General features: G+C 40.4%; 1 protein-coding gene across 1 annotated transcript; it reads right to left on the bottom strand.

Moving 5' to 3' along the window:
- Positions 1-1,201: 1,201 nt before the first annotated feature.
- Positions 1,202-16,321, bottom strand: RIOK1 (RIO kinase 1). The gene is made up of 17 exons (XM_038175152.2): positions 16,163-16,321; positions 15,856-16,051; positions 14,049-14,139; positions 12,876-12,945; positions 12,396-12,438; positions 11,626-11,718; positions 10,537-10,649; positions 10,325-10,405; positions 9,697-9,783; positions 9,030-9,167; positions 8,397-8,500; positions 6,630-6,736; positions 5,329-5,394; positions 3,447-3,566; positions 3,133-3,186; positions 2,358-2,498; positions 1,202-1,333 (listed from the first exon to the last, which is right to left on the bottom strand). Exons 1-17 carry the CDS (start codon positions 16,234-16,236, stop codon positions 1,223-1,225), a joined length of 1,689 nt encoding a protein of 562 aa, XP_038031080.2. The 5' UTR covers positions 16,237-16,321; the 3' UTR covers positions 1,202-1,222.
- Between the last annotated feature and the right edge of the window lie 674 nt (positions 16,322-16,995).

Below are 16,995 nucleotides of genomic sequence, written 5' to 3'. Positions count from 1 at the left end.
CATATTTCCTTGAGGAATATATTCTTGAGTGGAGCAACCACATGTGCAATTGGACAACATCTGTCTTTGCCAGGGTGGCTGCCTATGACCATCTTGCAATCTCTTTTGGGTGTGGAAGGTGAGAAGTAGAAAGAAGGAAGCTTCACCCTGCCCCTGGCCAACCCATCATTGTTGGATATGAACTGATGGATAAAGGCTTTCCTCTGTCATCAGACAATGTGTGTCCCAGAAGTGTAATCCCCAGGGCATCAACTCCACCCCAACACTGAAGAAAAAAAAAAAAAAAAATCAAGACATTTACTGAAATCAGAACCCTTCTCTGTTCTGGTACAGGGAGTTCTGAAACTATAGGCAGCAGGAAAAGATGGTTGATGCATGAGGATGACACCTCTCCCAAAACATCTGTCAACCTCAGAGGCCTAAGCAGCTGCCAAGAGGTGGGCTGTCTCTGTATGGCACCTCTGCTCCAACACAAGTGGGTCAGTTATGAGCAGAGCTCTGCCAACTCCTCCCTGAGGAGCCGGGGCACCTTAGCACATGGACCACTAATGCCGAGCCACACCACAAACAGCTCCTAGCACAGCCTTCCGCACAGAGAGGTTTGGGTTTGAACACACGCAATTAATCTTGCAAATGCTCATTTGATCAGCTTACAAAACGCTGTCTCACACTACCCTTAAGAACAACAGAGCCCCATGTTGCAAAAGGAACTCCAGCAAAAAATCATGGCTTTGGTCTGCTTAGGTATGCCTGCCTGATTGCTTCACCAGGGCACTGGGCAGTGAGGACAGCTGCCTTCCCAATCACGAAACTGTGTTTTCAGTAAGATAATATCAAAGGCGATGCAAGCGCAGGGAGGCAGCAAGGTCACAATGTCTGCAGGGTTACCTGCAGGTGAGGTGACAGCCTGCAGAGGACCACTTAAGTTGTACATCTCCCATAGTGTAGGGCAGAAATAAGACCCCAGCGACAAATCCACGCAAGTCTAACATCAGGCTGAATCTCCACATGTGAAGGATTTTAACAAGCACAAGTATGTTAAACTCATTCTTTCCTATTAAGAAAACATGGCATATATTCTGTTCAAATAATTACACCACCTTGTTAATGAAACCACCCTCACAGTTAATACTGTATGTATATAAATAAAAGATTTAATTATAAAAGATGGTGACTAATTAAACAACAACAAGCCAGCCCATTCCTCGAGCCAAAGCTGATTTTATTTGCCTTTCTTCATTTTTGCAGTCTTTTCTTTCCGCTTCTTCACATGCTTTGGAATTTTGTTTTTTCTCTTCTCTCTTTGGGCTTCTTTGACCATCTTTTTCCTTTCCTACAAAGAATCAAAACACCATCCATTTAAAGCCAGCAGGAATGACAGATTTTGAGCAGGCCTGTCAATCTTTAAATTAATTAACACATCACATCAAATACGCTGTTATCAAGAAGAAAAAAATCTGTGGGAGTGAGGAGAAGAAAGGAAAAAGAAAGTGTGTATCAGTCTGCAGCTCCACCCCCAGGCTCATGACAATACAAAATTCAAACTAGTTAAAACCTGAGTTTCATGCAAGCTTTGAAGAAAGACAGCGAGAAGTATGCAACTCATGCTATTTATAGCAAATATTATACAATAATAAGTCTGATCTAAATTTTCTGTTACCCACAGGGCTACTGTAGTATGTTTTTAAACACCACACAAAACTACTGATCCAGTAACTGTTGGTAACGGGGGCTAGGCCACTGCAACACATTATAATTTCTGCCAGACAATGCAGAGACTATGCTCAACTGGAAAAAAAATAAAAAAAATGAGCTTAACAGAAGGCAAGGAGAAGGAAAGCAATCACCACTGATCAATCATCCAACCTACCAATACACTTGTGGGATACCAAAAAGTTCACCTTACTCACACAATAATAAGTCCAAATTAAAACCTGTCCGTAAGGATGAGAAGTGACCAAGACATCGCTGTTTCATATCTGAAAGGCTCTACGTTTCCAGATAGGTACAAAAAACTTGTAGTAGAACAACGCAGTTTCATTCAGTGGACTTGGAACCTACTACATTATCTTTCCTAAGAGGGAAAAAATGAGTGCTTTACATGGCCTTAGAGCTCCCTGCAGAGATTACTCTTCTAGCTTTGTCTAGGCTAGAGAGCAGTATGTCATGAAGTTCCTCTACACAAAAACACCATTAATAGAACATTTATAATGAAATTCACTTTCTACGCTCTCATTCTCTTTCCAAAACAGCTTGTTTCAGACAAGAAGTAGGAAGAACCACTCAGAACTATATTTGGATTTTTTTCCTGTCATGTGGACAGATGTAGGAAAATGCACAGCTCCTGGCCAGCTGACCTTTTTATCCATGGTAACTTCAGCAGGAAGATCTTTGGGATGCCGAGATTCTTTACAACCTGAATCAGAGTCCTCTGAACTGCTGTCTTCATAATCAGAGCCTGTTTCTGATTCATCTGCCTTCTCAAGAAGTGCAGGAATCTGTAAGATAACATGAAGAGGGAATTCATCGCAAACCCAAACTCAGTAGCCTAGCAACAAAATAGACAGATTTAAAAAAAAAAATCTCCTACAAAGAAACCCTCAGGCAAGCTTGTGTCATCTCCTCTACTACAGCCACCATTGAGTCTCAACAAGAAGAGTGAAAAAGAGGCTGATCTAAACTAAGAACAGGAAATCTAGTATACAGCATAGGATCTTTTAGGTTAGGGCTCACAGCACAGATGCATTGGCACTCCCAAACTGATTTCCCTAAGTTAAACAGCAATTTCCTAACATAGATGAAAGCCAATTTTTAATTATACTTGGATCATACCAAAATCTACCTTAGGGGCACTGTATGTAGGCTTTAGAGCAAACACAAGCATCTACGCTGCAAAACATGCTTATTCTTAAACAACGCTGGAGACTGTGCCACAGCCTGATCCCTTCCCATATTTGCAATTCTATTTTTAAAAGTCTACACCACTGCCAAGTAATAGGCAGAAACAAGCACTCTGCAGACAAGAAGCTTCTTCCATTGTCACAAGCTTCAAGACGAGGTGTTCTCTGTACTTCCTATGTGCACTTTTATGAATACGGATAAAATGAAGGATTCCAAAAAAGGCCACCTCACCTTCTGAACACCAGACAAATCCTTCTTCAGCCCTGTCACAGTCTGGTAGAGAATCTACACCCAGAGACACAGAACGAAAATGTTATCAAACTGCAAATCTTAAATCTTTGCACATGGAAAAGACGAGTACCTCATAAAAGACAGTAATTTTAGCATTAGTACTAACCAAAGAATTTTAAATACAACACTAGATTCAGCATTCCATGCCTTGATACCAAAGCTTCCATTTTTCTTTGTTGCTACCAGTTTTTATTAAGAAAAATTCCTATTTCCTCCCTTTTTTTCCCTGTAGCACCTCTGGATTATCTACTCACATTATCTTGCTGAACACTCAATGCCATATCCTCTTCTTTCAGTTTCATCATTATATCCACATCTCTCTCATAGTTTTTAACATCAGTCAATGTGCGAGGTATGTAAGCCTTCTTAAACACCTACCAAAGAGAAAGGAAACACATACTCATTTGCATATAATTTCATGATATTCTTCCATCCTAATTACACATCCTTAAGAGAACGACCATGAGAGATTTCATGGCTCAGAGAAACTAAAAACGAACATAGCATTCACACTACCATTTGTACTGCAGAGTATCTTTTTTTTTCCTGGAGCAGGCTCTAAATACACAACCCACAGGTTGTTGATAGCTCATCACTAATAAGGCTCCTACATTAGTATCACTGCTAGCAGCCAATTTAGGGACTTCACCAGTCTCTCCAACTTCCTCTTTACTGATTTGAATTTTTTATTCTGAAGTTTTCATTGTTATGTTTACAATGCTTCAAGGGACAGCTCCATTAAAACAAGCTGTTACAACTTAATCTCTTTATATAAAAATTCCTCTTCAACCTACACTCCAACTCAAAAAGGGTTTCACAGTACCATACTGGTGCAGGAACCTAACTGCAGTATCAACAACATACTTAAAATTTATCAGGCAATCTTTTTGAAACAGTCCTCCAGCAAGATTAAGTCTCTACCAGATCAGACACAAGTGTTTTACTTCTCTTTTCCACAGTATCAGCTCAATCCCAGAAACAAATTCAGTACCCTTTATGATCCTAAGTACTAGACGAAGTGCTGCATGGACAGCAGAGACTGTCTCCACAGAACTTGCTCTTAATCAGCTGTATTTTTTCACAAGGGAAGTTACAGAAACTAGCCTGAGGTAATGTGAGAAGTGAGAGAGGTAAACATAACTTTGATGCTACTTAACCACTTCACATTCTCTAACTGGACAGTACCTTGATGAAAGGACTAATTTGTTTGCAAAGGATTATTCCTTTGCAAACAAATTATTTCTTGCAAAAGATTGACTTGCAACAAGAAAAACAGCATCTGACTCTACAGTTCAAAAGGATTTGTATGCTCAAGATATCTTTGGAAACAAAAATCTTTCATTGGTCAATATTGAGCCAGCAGCAATCACTAAAACCTACAGCTCCAAGAGAAAAAGAAAAGTCTTTGATGAATTTATTTTTATCCAAATAAAATTTCTTCCAAGGATAAACACTGGGTGAACTAGTACAAATAGGTTCTCATTGATACAAATTCTGCACCAGTTTTTTGTTGCTGTTCACGTTTTTTTTATTATTATTAATTAATTTAACTCTTCTGTAACAGAGAGATAAGATTGAAAAATCAAATAAAGACTGTTTTATCTTTGCATCAAGCCTTCCCAGGTCATTAGCCATTTTCATTATGCAACAGAACAGACTTGAGGTGGTTCTTCTTACATGTAAAAGCAAGGGAGAGAAACAGTTATTTGGAAGATTGAATGAATGAGACTGGGAACAAAGGCACGTGTGCAATTTCACGAATGCATCCATCTGAATATCATGTGTATCCTCCTGTTTCTAGATCACCACTTGAAAAAAATCACTGTGACAATTAGAACTCCACTCTTATCGTTGTTGTTGTTAACTGAAGTTGAACTGAAGATACATCAAGGGACCTAGCTGCAAGCAAACATACTGGTTTAGGTAATTGAGTATTAGCTGTTTAACACCTGGTCAATGTCACTTGCTTTTACCCACGGCATCCTTCAATACTTCACTTACTGCTAGTGCAGGACATAGCAATATCACTATGTTTTATTTATCAACTGTGCATTTTGCCAAACAGAACAGTTTTCATTGTTCAGAAGAGGAAAGATTAATTTTAATTTCATAGCAGGAACAAAAATCCTCACTTACTTCCTCATCCACTTTATCTTGACTGGATCTTTCCTCCTCTGTTCTTTTTGATGCTATTTCCATTGCCTGAAGAAATATAAAACAATACAAAGTTATCACTGTTTAGAATCGCATCATTTAATCCAACTAACCATTCCCATCTGTATTTCTCCCTGTACTCCCCACTCTCACTCACAAAACGCTCCAGCCCTCCTTATGGCAATGCCTTGAGCGACCCCTAACGGTAACCAGCGTTTCCGCAAAGCACAAGCACAGATCTGCTTTGAGAACAGGAGGAAGTCACACTCACTGTTACTTCTAGACCAAATTATAACAGGTCTAGCTTTACTGTAATACATAACTGATACATTTACTGTAATACATAACAGGGCAATACAGTGAGCAAAACCCAGTCTTGGAATCGGCTGTTTTCACTGTCACACACAGAGTAAGCCAGAGGAACACAAAGTGAAAGAAGTAAAAGAAGTGAAAGCCATAAAGCACAGCTCTACTTCTCTCAACTTCCAGTATGATTGAAAGTACACAGCATCTGGAAATCCTCATGCCATAGTGCTATCTGGACAACACTCAGCCTCATGGTCTTGACTAGGAACATGGCCAGGAACAATACCTCATATCCACTCTGATCATGACACATGTGGTCCTTCCCCATTTACCAGCCCCTCTTTTTTTTTTTTTTTTTTTTTTTTTTTTTTTAATTTCCCTCCTTCTCTTTCAATAAGGATTTGACTGGGAGCAGAGGACTGACAGCTACAGACAAAAATGCATGGGTGCTTCCAGCGACACCAAGCATTTTACCTCCTCCTAGAATAAGGATGTCCTACCAGCCATAATATTTGGCTAGTGAGACTGCATACTTTGGAGTAATATTGCTCTGAGTCACTCCCTTCCTCCCTCAGCCCACCCTAATTGAAGTCTGCAGGGTTAAGTCTTAACTCCCAACTCCATTCTCTGTATCAGCATGGGTATATTTCTGCAGAACTAAGTAACCTTTTCTTTCCTTTTAATAAAGGAAACAAAAGCTTTAAAGCACACAGATTTTAATGCAAATAGCACCTCAGACAGATGTTTGAGTTTTCATGCTTAGTCTTTTTCAGAAAACATAAAGTAAAGATATGTTCATCCTGTAACAGTATAAATGAAAAAGACCCCTATGCATTTTTGAAGCACTGGCATAATGCAATGTAATGTACCAGTCCACTTCAACAGTAGTATGTAGAGCAAACAAGACGGAGTTTGAACTAGATCTGAGTTTATTGTTCAAATCTACCTACATAAGCAACAAGTCCATGTGATCTTACCTTTGCCAGATAGTCATCAAGGTTCTCACTTGTGATAGAAGGATCGGTAATAAACTCAAACAGCTCCCTCACAGTCATCACTGCAACATTGTGCTTCTGGAAAAAGCCTATCAGAAATCAAGGGCAGAGACAAGAGACTTTAAATAATGATGTGTAACACATGCAACTGTGATGTTAAGTGACAATTGCAGCAACATAGCAGCATATATTGTTCTGGCTTTAGATATCAGATGACCTTTGGCGACCTGAAATAAAATTGTTCACCTTCCCAGTGCAACAAATACTGAAAAAAGAATAAAACTGAATAAATATAAGTCAAATCATCTTCAGCAGGAGCCATACTGAATGGAGAAGGGGCTAAGAAAGATGAAGTAAACAATTTAAGACAGGTGTAATAATTGCAATGGTTGAGATGAAAAATCTTTTCAAAAAAATAAGGAGTGCAGATCTCAAACTTTTGTCAAACTGAAATATCTACTGAAACACTGCAGCCTAGTTACGATCCACTGAAATGGAAAGAAACATGGGACACACTAACATATCATTATTTTCCTCACTTACTATATTCAGAATTGGTTTCTTGAGTCAAGTATAACTAATTTTGGAGGTTGCGCTTCTGTATTGGAAAACAGCAGTGAAACACACAAAGGACTGCTTAGTAAGTGTTTCCCTGCTAATGTTCTCATAAGATCTCTCACCCATGAGAGATCAATCATAGAAAGAACAAAAAAAATAAGTAGCAGCACTCTGTGCCCGTGGAGCCACAAATCTTTGCAATGCTCACAGCTAAGGCAGAGCATAAAGTAAGGCATTTCTTAGTCATTGTAGGAGGACTACACAGCAGTAGCAGAAAACAAAGCAGAAAAAAAATCAGAAAACACTGCAAGTCACCGAGGCACTGGCATTTAGATAGGGCAAGCCATAACACATGCAAAAAAAAAAAAACAAGGTTGCAAATATCTGAGCCAGAAGGGATCAATCAGAAATCCATGAACAGAAAAGAAATAAGGAATAACAAACATACTGGGTATCAAACACAGCATCAAAATGTATATATTCTTTTCCACAAACTTTCAGAAGTCTCTGTAAAATTTGAAAAATCATTTGGAAAAGAAAAGGGAGGGGTTGGAAAGCAGCCTGCACCAAGACATTTTTTGTTCTCAGGGAGAAAGGCAGCCTACCAGAAAACATTTGTCTCTTACATAACATACGCACTCACTCATAACGACCAAATTTTTAAGAGAAAAATACCATGAAGGTATGCTGTTTTATCAGAATACTATGACAAGTCTACAATCTCTAATAAATTACTCTATGCCTTGATCTTCTAAGTGGACCTAGATAAATAAATACAAGGAACTCTGTGAAACACAGTAACTTCTTTCAAATTGAAGAATTCCAGATGTGGATTACACTCACAGAAGGACAGATCGGTCTGTCTGAACAGTCCTTCAAGTAAGGAAAGCTAAGGCTGGGGGAGGCGCTGCTGCAAACTGGGACTCTGACCTCTACCTTCTATTGTAAATCTGAGATTCAGCCAGGTGACTCATTTCATCCAGACAATTTCTAGCAAAATAGGCTACACTGTCTTCTGAACTCAGCACAGAACTCAGTTCCCCAAGGAACTTTGGAGAACCTAGGAAAGGGAGCATTTAACTGGTTTGACAGCCTCTATAACCAGAGTTATAACTCAAAGACAATTCACCTTCCTGAAAAAGACGAACAAGACCCCTACAAGGCCTACGAACAAGAGTGCAGCCCACTCACCATTAACATTGGCACAGTCCTTTCGCAGAAACTCCAGTGCATGTGGATGGTCATGCTCCACTGCCTGAGACACGTCAATGATGTGCACGTCCCCGCTGTGGTACCTGGGGACAAACACACCAGGCTGCGTGAGTCCACCAATGTTACGCAGGAGAGGGGCAGGGGGACAAAGCGTGCTTCAAACTTAAGAACCCACAAACAAACTTAATGAATTTCTCTAGAATACATCTCACATATTAAAGCCAGAGGTTTTTTGTTTTGTTTTGTTTTTTTGGTAAATTCTTTCCCTCCTTTATCCAACCTGTACTATTAAACCCTAAAGGAATAGTCTCCTCAAGAACACACAAAACAGTCTTATGGGTGAGGAGAGGAAAAAAAAAAAAAAGTACGTATCTGTATGTCCCTCACTAATGCTTCCACTAGTTGATAATTTGTTGTTCTGGTATTTTTTTTTTAAACATAGATCTCAGATCTAGGTTAAAAGCTACATAATTAATTAGATAAATTGAGAAACGGTCACAAAAAGGACCCACCCACCCTTAAAGGTAGATTAGTACACTTAAACTGATACACAGCAGTTGCCAGCACATACATTTCAAATGTCACAATCCAGAACAAAGTTTAAAAACATACAGCATATTAAATTCACTGAGATCTGCATGAACAAGTCTGGCATCTTGGTACATTCTTCTCATGTACTGGATGATTTGCAGGTACAGCTCCCGGACTTTCGAGTCAGATAATTGAGCATTCTTCAGCAGAGGAGCAGGCCTTAAAGTTACAACACAAGTAACAGAAAGTGAGTACTTTTTTCCTTGTTCGTAACTGCTATACCCAATCCTTCAACTCAGTGCATTTAGAAAGTCAGCATGAGCAGCTAAGTACATGGAGCCAGCATGTAAGGCAGGAAAACTTGTGTTATATTGCCAAAGTTACTGGAGCTGTTTCCAAAACGAGCTAAGAAGCTGAGACAGGTTACATTAACATTTGTACTACAAAATAATGAACTACAAATACTATTAGGAAGCCTTTCTAGCCATACTCTCTCACTAAGTCATTTTCTGGATTCATTTTGCACACAGCTGATGTTTCAGAATCATGCAGACTGTCTGCAGCAGTAGCTGGCAAATATCTGGGTATTCTACGGGTCACATACACAGGTAGGAGTAACAAGTTAATTTCAGAGGCCTAAATTAATAGGTAAATAGTAGGTAAATACAGAGGGTTTGTTTGTTTTTAATAAACCTTTGTGGAAAGCTACTAATAAAGAGAATCATTTTGATTTTCTGTGGATACATACCTATCACCTTTACCAATAAAGCCCATGACAAGCACATGACTTCTTAGCATAATTGGCTCTGGGCAAGGTATCCGGGCTGTATTCAACCTGTAACATGGGAAGAGAACCACGAAAAAAATAAATACAGAATAACTCTCCTGTCTGCATTGCAAGAGTGCCTACAGGAGCTCCGTTGCTTTAAACATCACACACAGTAAGAGCTCCTCCACTCGGGCAACTCATGCTTGTGAAGAACAACTATGAAACAAATGCAAAAAAAAAAAAAAAAAAGCCATTCTGCTCTGACCCTTCTCAAAATGTTCCTGTATCAGACAAAGAATCTTTACATAATTTGAGGTTAACACTAGATTAATTTATATAGCACAGTGTACTCAGCAGCAGCTATTTTCTAGCCTTTCCTCACTTTTCAATCAAATCAGACTCTGAAGAGCTTGGAGTATGAACAGCCAGACAAAGTAGTATCTTGATTGCTTTTCTCCCTCTTCCCTCTGACATGGAATCATTAAGACACTTCTGAATATTCCAGAGATCATAAAGGGCAGTAACAGCCACAGTCTAGCAGTAGAAGAGTATATCCTGTAACTTTTCAGTTACCTTTGCATGCTGAAATAAAAACTGGAAGAATCACCTTATTAAATTCCTCATTTCTTTTTCAGCCCATGTCTTCACCATTTTTCTTGGGTTGCCTTTGCAATATCCATGACGAAATCTTAAAAAAAAAAAAAAATACATATACAAGGGGAATTCTTCAGCCAATCAATATCATATCAACACTGGTCATTTCACCACCTTTCAAACAACCCCTCTTCTCCAGTAAAACCAAGCAGAACTCCAACTCACCTGAATTCCCCACTCACATACTTATCCCGATCCTTGAACATCAGAATAGATGTTTTGTAAATCTTTATTGCTCTATTCTCTCCATTCGAAGTACTGGCATGATATACGTTGGCCTATTGGATTAATAAGGGGGGGAAGAAGAAAAAGAACTCTGAATTGACCCAACCTTCTTTCCTCTTTCTGACAGCCTGGAAAACATCCCCACCTCAGCCCCTTTGTGGCACTCAGACGAATTAGTGAAATTGCACATAATGGCCATCTCTTTTTCTACCAGAGACAGCTTGCAGTAAGTAAGTAAGACTGAGTAAGTGCGTGAAGACGAACACAAGACAGAACTAACAACACAGAATTCCACACCATTCATATTTTGACACTGAAACAAGCCCTTGTGTGAAGGCTTAACTTGAGCCTCTGAATTATTTAGGCCCTAAAGCATGGCCTAAATATGTAATGCTGGCACCACTACACCAGGCAGAAGCATGACTTTAATCACAATCCAAGGACCTGGAAGAAAACCAGATCAGCCTAGGGACAAGGCATTCTAAAAATGATTTATTAATTTACTGGGAAAACTGTAGTCTGGCTTTAATTATCTGCAATATAACTTGATAATAGCAGTGCACAAACATGCTAGTTTTGCAAAAGCAATCAAAGCTCAGTAATATCTTAAACAGAATTTTGTTATGTCATTAAATATTCACATCCCTGGAGAGATGCTGAACTGATCTGATCCACATGCAATAGCCTTGTGTGAAGAAAGAATTACCTGGATTTGCATGTTTTTCAGGCACTGTTTTATACTGTATATACATATACGCTCTGCAGAAGTTTCACATAGAAATATTAAGAATAGAATTAATTAAATTAATGACAAATTTAAAATTAAGTACTCTGAGAAATCCTTCGTACTTGGGGAAACTGATCTCCTTCACAGTATTTTATCTTAAAATAACTTCCTACTAATCAAGTAACACATACCAAGACTAGTACTAAATCCAAACGTTTCTTCAATGTATCTTGAGTACCATAAGCTTCCACCTAGCTTGCTGAGAATAAGACTGTCATGTTGCTGTTTGTAACAGAACTTACTTCTTTCCCTGTGCTGATGCAGCCATTGATTTCTGATATGACACCTCTTGTTAGCATCTTGAACAGAATCATTCGAGTCCTTGGATCCAACACCTCAAGTTCAATACAGAACAGTCAGCACAATTGCTCTCTATAAAGAGAATAAAACTTACTACTACAGTCTGTTCTTAGTACTATATGACAGGACTAACAGCATCAGATTATTCTTGAGGATCAAACAATAATTCAAACAACAGCTGCACGGAATTTGCCGTAATTCTAGAATGATGCTTCACATCCTTTAAAAAATAATTAAAAAAAAAAAAACACAAACAAGTATACATCGTTGAGATGGATCTAAAACAGACATAAGAGAATTATTTCCTACCCAGAGTTGCGTTAGACGTTAAAATACGGTTTCTCTTAATTTATAGCTTTCATAAGTGAAACAGAACAGCTATGTGGCCAAGGGCCAATAATATTTCAGGCTTGCTTAAGAAAAAAATAAAAGCAAAGCTTTTTTGTTTGTTTCTTGAAATTTAATAAAAGCTTAAAATGAAATTCTGTATTGTATATACCATCAAATTACAACACTATGCACAAAATTGAGCTCCAAAACGTTTATAAGCACAAACTTCAAAAAAGAAGTGAAAGTTTTCTTTAGAATAACAAGACAAACAGAATTCCAAGGCAAAACTCTTGTTGCTATAGTAGCTGCTTTATCACTGATTTCAAGATTCCAGATCATTTATTTTGGTCAAAAGAGAAATCTGATGCATTTAAGTACTTACTTGTTCTACTGTTGCTCTGTCTGACTTATCTTTGACTCGGTACCTAGCAAAAGTGAAAATAAAGCGATACAATCACACACATAGACTCAATACTTAGACAGAGTAAAACATGCCGTTCTGTTTCAAAGAGAAGATGACAGCCTCAAAACATAAGTTTATACATACAAAGGCAGAAGACTTCTCCTGCAGGCAGGAAAAACAAAACAAAACCAAGCCCACAAGCATCAGTGCCCTTCACTATTATGGTTATCTTCTTGCCTCCACTGCAGAGACAGAAGCATCAAAACATTGGAATTATTTAGGAAACTGATCAAGAAATCAAAAGGTTTAAGGCCAAAATGCAAACTGCATGCTATCTATTTACAGATCTTTTTTTTCCTTTAATAAATTTATTAGAAGTTCAGGATCAAACTAAGAATAATAATTTGAACTCAGAAGAGTTCTCATGTCAATGAAAACAGAGCCAGGCATGATACTCACATATCTGCTTCCTTCTGTCTAGACTTCTCTGTGACTCTGTTTATAACGGAGTCATCAAAATTCAGCTTATCTGAAAAACATGTAAGACAACATCGAGACAGGGAAAAAAAAATCTTGTCCTATGTTCAGTACCATCTCTGCAATTGTGCTTGCCAGCAAATATGCTACAACACAACGTTCAAACACCAATGGATCTCTGATTGGGTACATAAAGCATAGAAGCTTACCTAAGAGTTTAGTTGCACATCACAGTTAACCTAGCTCTCCATTCTGTCTACATTTCAAAGTAGGATTAATAAAATAACAACTAAGACAGTCCCACAACCTTTAAGATGCAATGCCAACCTGAATTAATGCCTTTTCAATAATATATTAAACTCATCTGCCCTTTTCTTACCACAATCTAATGCCATTTTTCTAAATAGAGCAAGCAATAACCTCCAGGTTTCTGTCCCCCCCCCCAGTGTATTCAAAGTGGTGCTTGATTAATTGTTAAATATGTAAGAGGTACTTTGTCTGGACACATACCAGGACCACTCTTTACTCTTATCAGCCTACATTTTAGAACCACCTTGTTATGAAGCAAAATGCAACTGTTTACTGTCCCATCAGAAAAAAAAAAATAAATAAATCACAACTACAAAGCACCCTAGCAGGCTAAGCAGAGCAGCCATTTCCATCACATGGCAAACAAGAAGCCACACAGGCTAGGACAGCAGAAGCCTCTTTACTTGTCACTCAAACTCTACCCCTGTGAGATAACTGCTACATAAAGTACCACACTAACACTACAGGGAACAGCAATCATCTAAAAACATTTAGCTGTGGTAGCAGCTTTGAGAACAAACACTGGCATTGTAACAGAGCTGATATTCTCCCACAATCCAAACAGTTCGCTCCTACAGATGAGCTGTGGAAAAAACACTTTATCTGACTTGGAGCAGTAAAGGGAAAAAGAATCCTCTGGCTCTCAAAGGGCACAGACAACATTATGACAGCCACTTAACGAAGACTAAAGGCAAGTCCTTTTTAATCTGTCTGGAAATGGTTAACTGCCATTCCAGTAAGTTCTGGCTTAAAGCAAGCAGAACCAGTCTGAGAACATCACAGAGTGCACTGCATCCGCTTTTTCAAAAAATATTTTTTTTCTATAAACAAGACAAATATACTCACCCAAATTAATTTTATGTTCAAATTTCCTCAAGGCCTTGTCTGTAGGGGTTGACATTTTTGCTGAAGAGTAACTAGGGTTCTGCCTATTTGCCTGAAACAAATGATTTGTTAATGTAAGTTGCCTTCTCTTAACAGCCCTTTGAAATACACAGTGTATCTTAGGGAAAGTCAGCTCAGATGCCTGTGTCTATAGCTATAAACAGAAAAAGAGAAAGAGCAAAGAAATGGATTAACATGAGATTTTCTTTAACTCAAGACATGAGAGTAAAAGTGACACAGCAGCTATATTCCAAGAAGTGCCCAATTGCAAGGTTATATTTGGTCAGAAAACTGAGCTGCAAGTCTCTCGTATTAACACTTTTTCATCTTTAAAAGAAAAGGGAGTAACAGACAGAAACAAGGACAAAAATGAGAATGTAGCAAACAGAAAACTTTCAAAGATGGTATTTTTTCTTACAGGTACCCTTCTCTGAAGATAATTAATACCTGAACACTGTTCCACCAACACTAGACAGCACAAAGTGCTAACAAAAGGCGAGAATAAATCTCAGAAGTGCCAAGTCAGACACGATACAACATGATCACTACTACCCTCCTCTCAACTATTCTGTTCTGCTGGTACCAATGTATAAAAAAAAAAAAAAAAAAAAAAGATTTTAAACCTCTGCTGTCCAAGCTGAGGACAAAGAAGCCGGTTCTCTGGTTCTCGCATTGTGTGCTTTTCATTCTGCACAACTCAAGTTTCTAAACCAACAGCACATACTCTAAATCCATCCACTTCCAGCACTTCCCCTCACCTCCTGTACCATTAGTCAGTACTGGGTCTGTCTGGGATGGAGTTAAGCTTTCACCACAACAGCCCATCCAGTACTGTGCCTTGCACTTGTAGCTAAAAATATATTGATACCACATCAGTGTTTTGGCTATTGCTGAGCAGCACAGGCACAGCATCAAGGCTGCCTCTCCAACTCCCCCCAAAATACCAGCAGGCTGGGGTAGTCAAGAAGCAGGGAGGGGACACTGCCAGGGCAGTGACCTTAACTATTTGAAGGGATATCCCATACTGGAAGACTTCATACTCAGAAAAAGCTGGGGGGAGAGAAGAGGGACTCCTGCTATAAAACTGTTTGTCTTCCCAAGCAACCACCATGCTTAGTGAGGCCCTGCTTTTCAAGAAGTGTCTGAACATTGCTTCCTGATGGGAAGTAAAGATTTTTTTTTTCTCATTTTCCTTCCAAAGGACATTTGCCTTTTCCTTTTGTCTAAATACTCTCGTCTCAAACCCTCAGGGTTGTTGTCCTCCCCCCAAAGTCTGTCCTGCTGACAGGGAGTGAGAGAGTGGCTGCATGGTACCTAGCTGCCCCTAGGTGTTGAACCAAAACATGGTCCAAAACAAACAAACAAACAAAAATTTCATCCTGGGCATGTTGAGCAGCTGCTGTCTTAAAATTCAATGGAAAGAACGGGGAAGATGCTCAAAATCACAAAAGACAAATTCCAAAAACAAACAAATAAACAAAAAGCAACATCGCTAAAGACTGGGACAGACAAAGAGAAGGCTAAGGAAGCTAAGGAACAGGAGAAAAACTGCAGAGCCAAGAAGCATCCAGCAGCAGGGTTTGGGACAAGGAGGTCAAGCAGAGGCCTGGCTATACACAGGAATAGACGCAAGGAAAGGTGATGCTCTCAAGGTAAGTTTTCCATTTGGATTTATGCTCCCCATAACGTTAACACAGAACAACGCCCCCAAATGAGCCCCATCTCCTTTTGGGTACCTTTGGTGCTTCCCGAAGAGCCTTCACCGTACCTGCGGGCTGCACCCAGCAGCGTGGCACTTCGTGAGCCTTCCCATCTCGTCATCCCAGTCCCAGTCATCATCGCCCTCCTCTTCTCCATCATCATCATCATCGTTATCACCGTTATCGCCTCCTTCGCGCAGACGTGACTGGGGATCCTCAGCGCCCCCACCCTCCGCGGCTGCCTCTGCGTCCTGCGTAAGCTCCCTTCAAACACATACGCGCTCGGATAAGTCATAAAAATACAAAATTTAGTATGTTTATCCCAAGTATAAATTATAAATTTTGCGAGTTTACCAGCCTCCCCCCCCCCCGTACCCGTCGGAGCCGTCGGCGTCGTCAAACTGCCCGGGCACGGGCGGGCAGCGGCCGGCTGCGCGTGGCCCCGCCATCTTGCGCCCCGCGCCCGCCCGCCCGCTACGGCGGCGGCGGAGGGACAGAAACGGCCGAGAGCGAGCGCGGGGCGGAGGGGAAAGGGGGGCGGGCTCCTCGCGGCAAAATGGCGGCGGGAGGCAGCGCGTGAGGGCGGGGAGGGGCGGGGCGTTGGTTCGCTCCATCAGGGAGCCGCGGGGCTGTGGGGCTGTGTGACCGAATAGGGTTATAGCCACGGGGCTTCTGTGGTGGAGTTTACAGGGAGTAAACGGCTGTGGTGTGTCTGTATAGTACCATATGATGTAGCCATAAACATCTAAGAATCATTAAGGTCGGAAAAGCCCTCCAAGATCTCCTGGTCCAACCGTCACCCCACCGCCAATGCCACCCACTGCACCATGTCCTTAAGCACCACGTCCAACCTCTCCTTGAACACCCCCAGGGACGGTGACGCCTTCACCTCCTGAGCAACCCGTCCCAGTGCCTGACTGCTCTTTCTGAGCAGAAATGTCTCCTCATTGCCAACCTAAACCTCCTCTGGTGCAACTTGAGGCCATTCCCTCTAGTCCTATCACTAGTTACCTGTGAGGAGACCAACCCCCAGCTCCCCACACCTTCCTTTCAGGTGGCTGTAGAGAGCAATAAGGTCTCCCCTGAGTCTCCTCCAGACTAAACAACCCCAGTGCCCTCAGCTGCTCCTCACAGGACTTGTGTCCCAGGCCCTTCACCATCTTGTGTCTTCGAGCCCTCTTGGCTTTGGGAAGTGGCAGCTTATTTCT

This window comes from Anas platyrhynchos, chromosome 2 (assembly GCF_047663525.1).
Source record: "Anas platyrhynchos isolate ZD024472 breed Pekin duck chromosome 2, IASCAAS_PekinDuck_T2T, whole genome shotgun sequence".
In the NCBI taxonomy this organism is placed as follows: Eukaryota; Metazoa; Chordata; class Aves; order Anseriformes; family Anatidae; genus Anas; species Anas platyrhynchos.
This window is presented reverse-complemented; position numbering and strand designations above follow the sequence as displayed.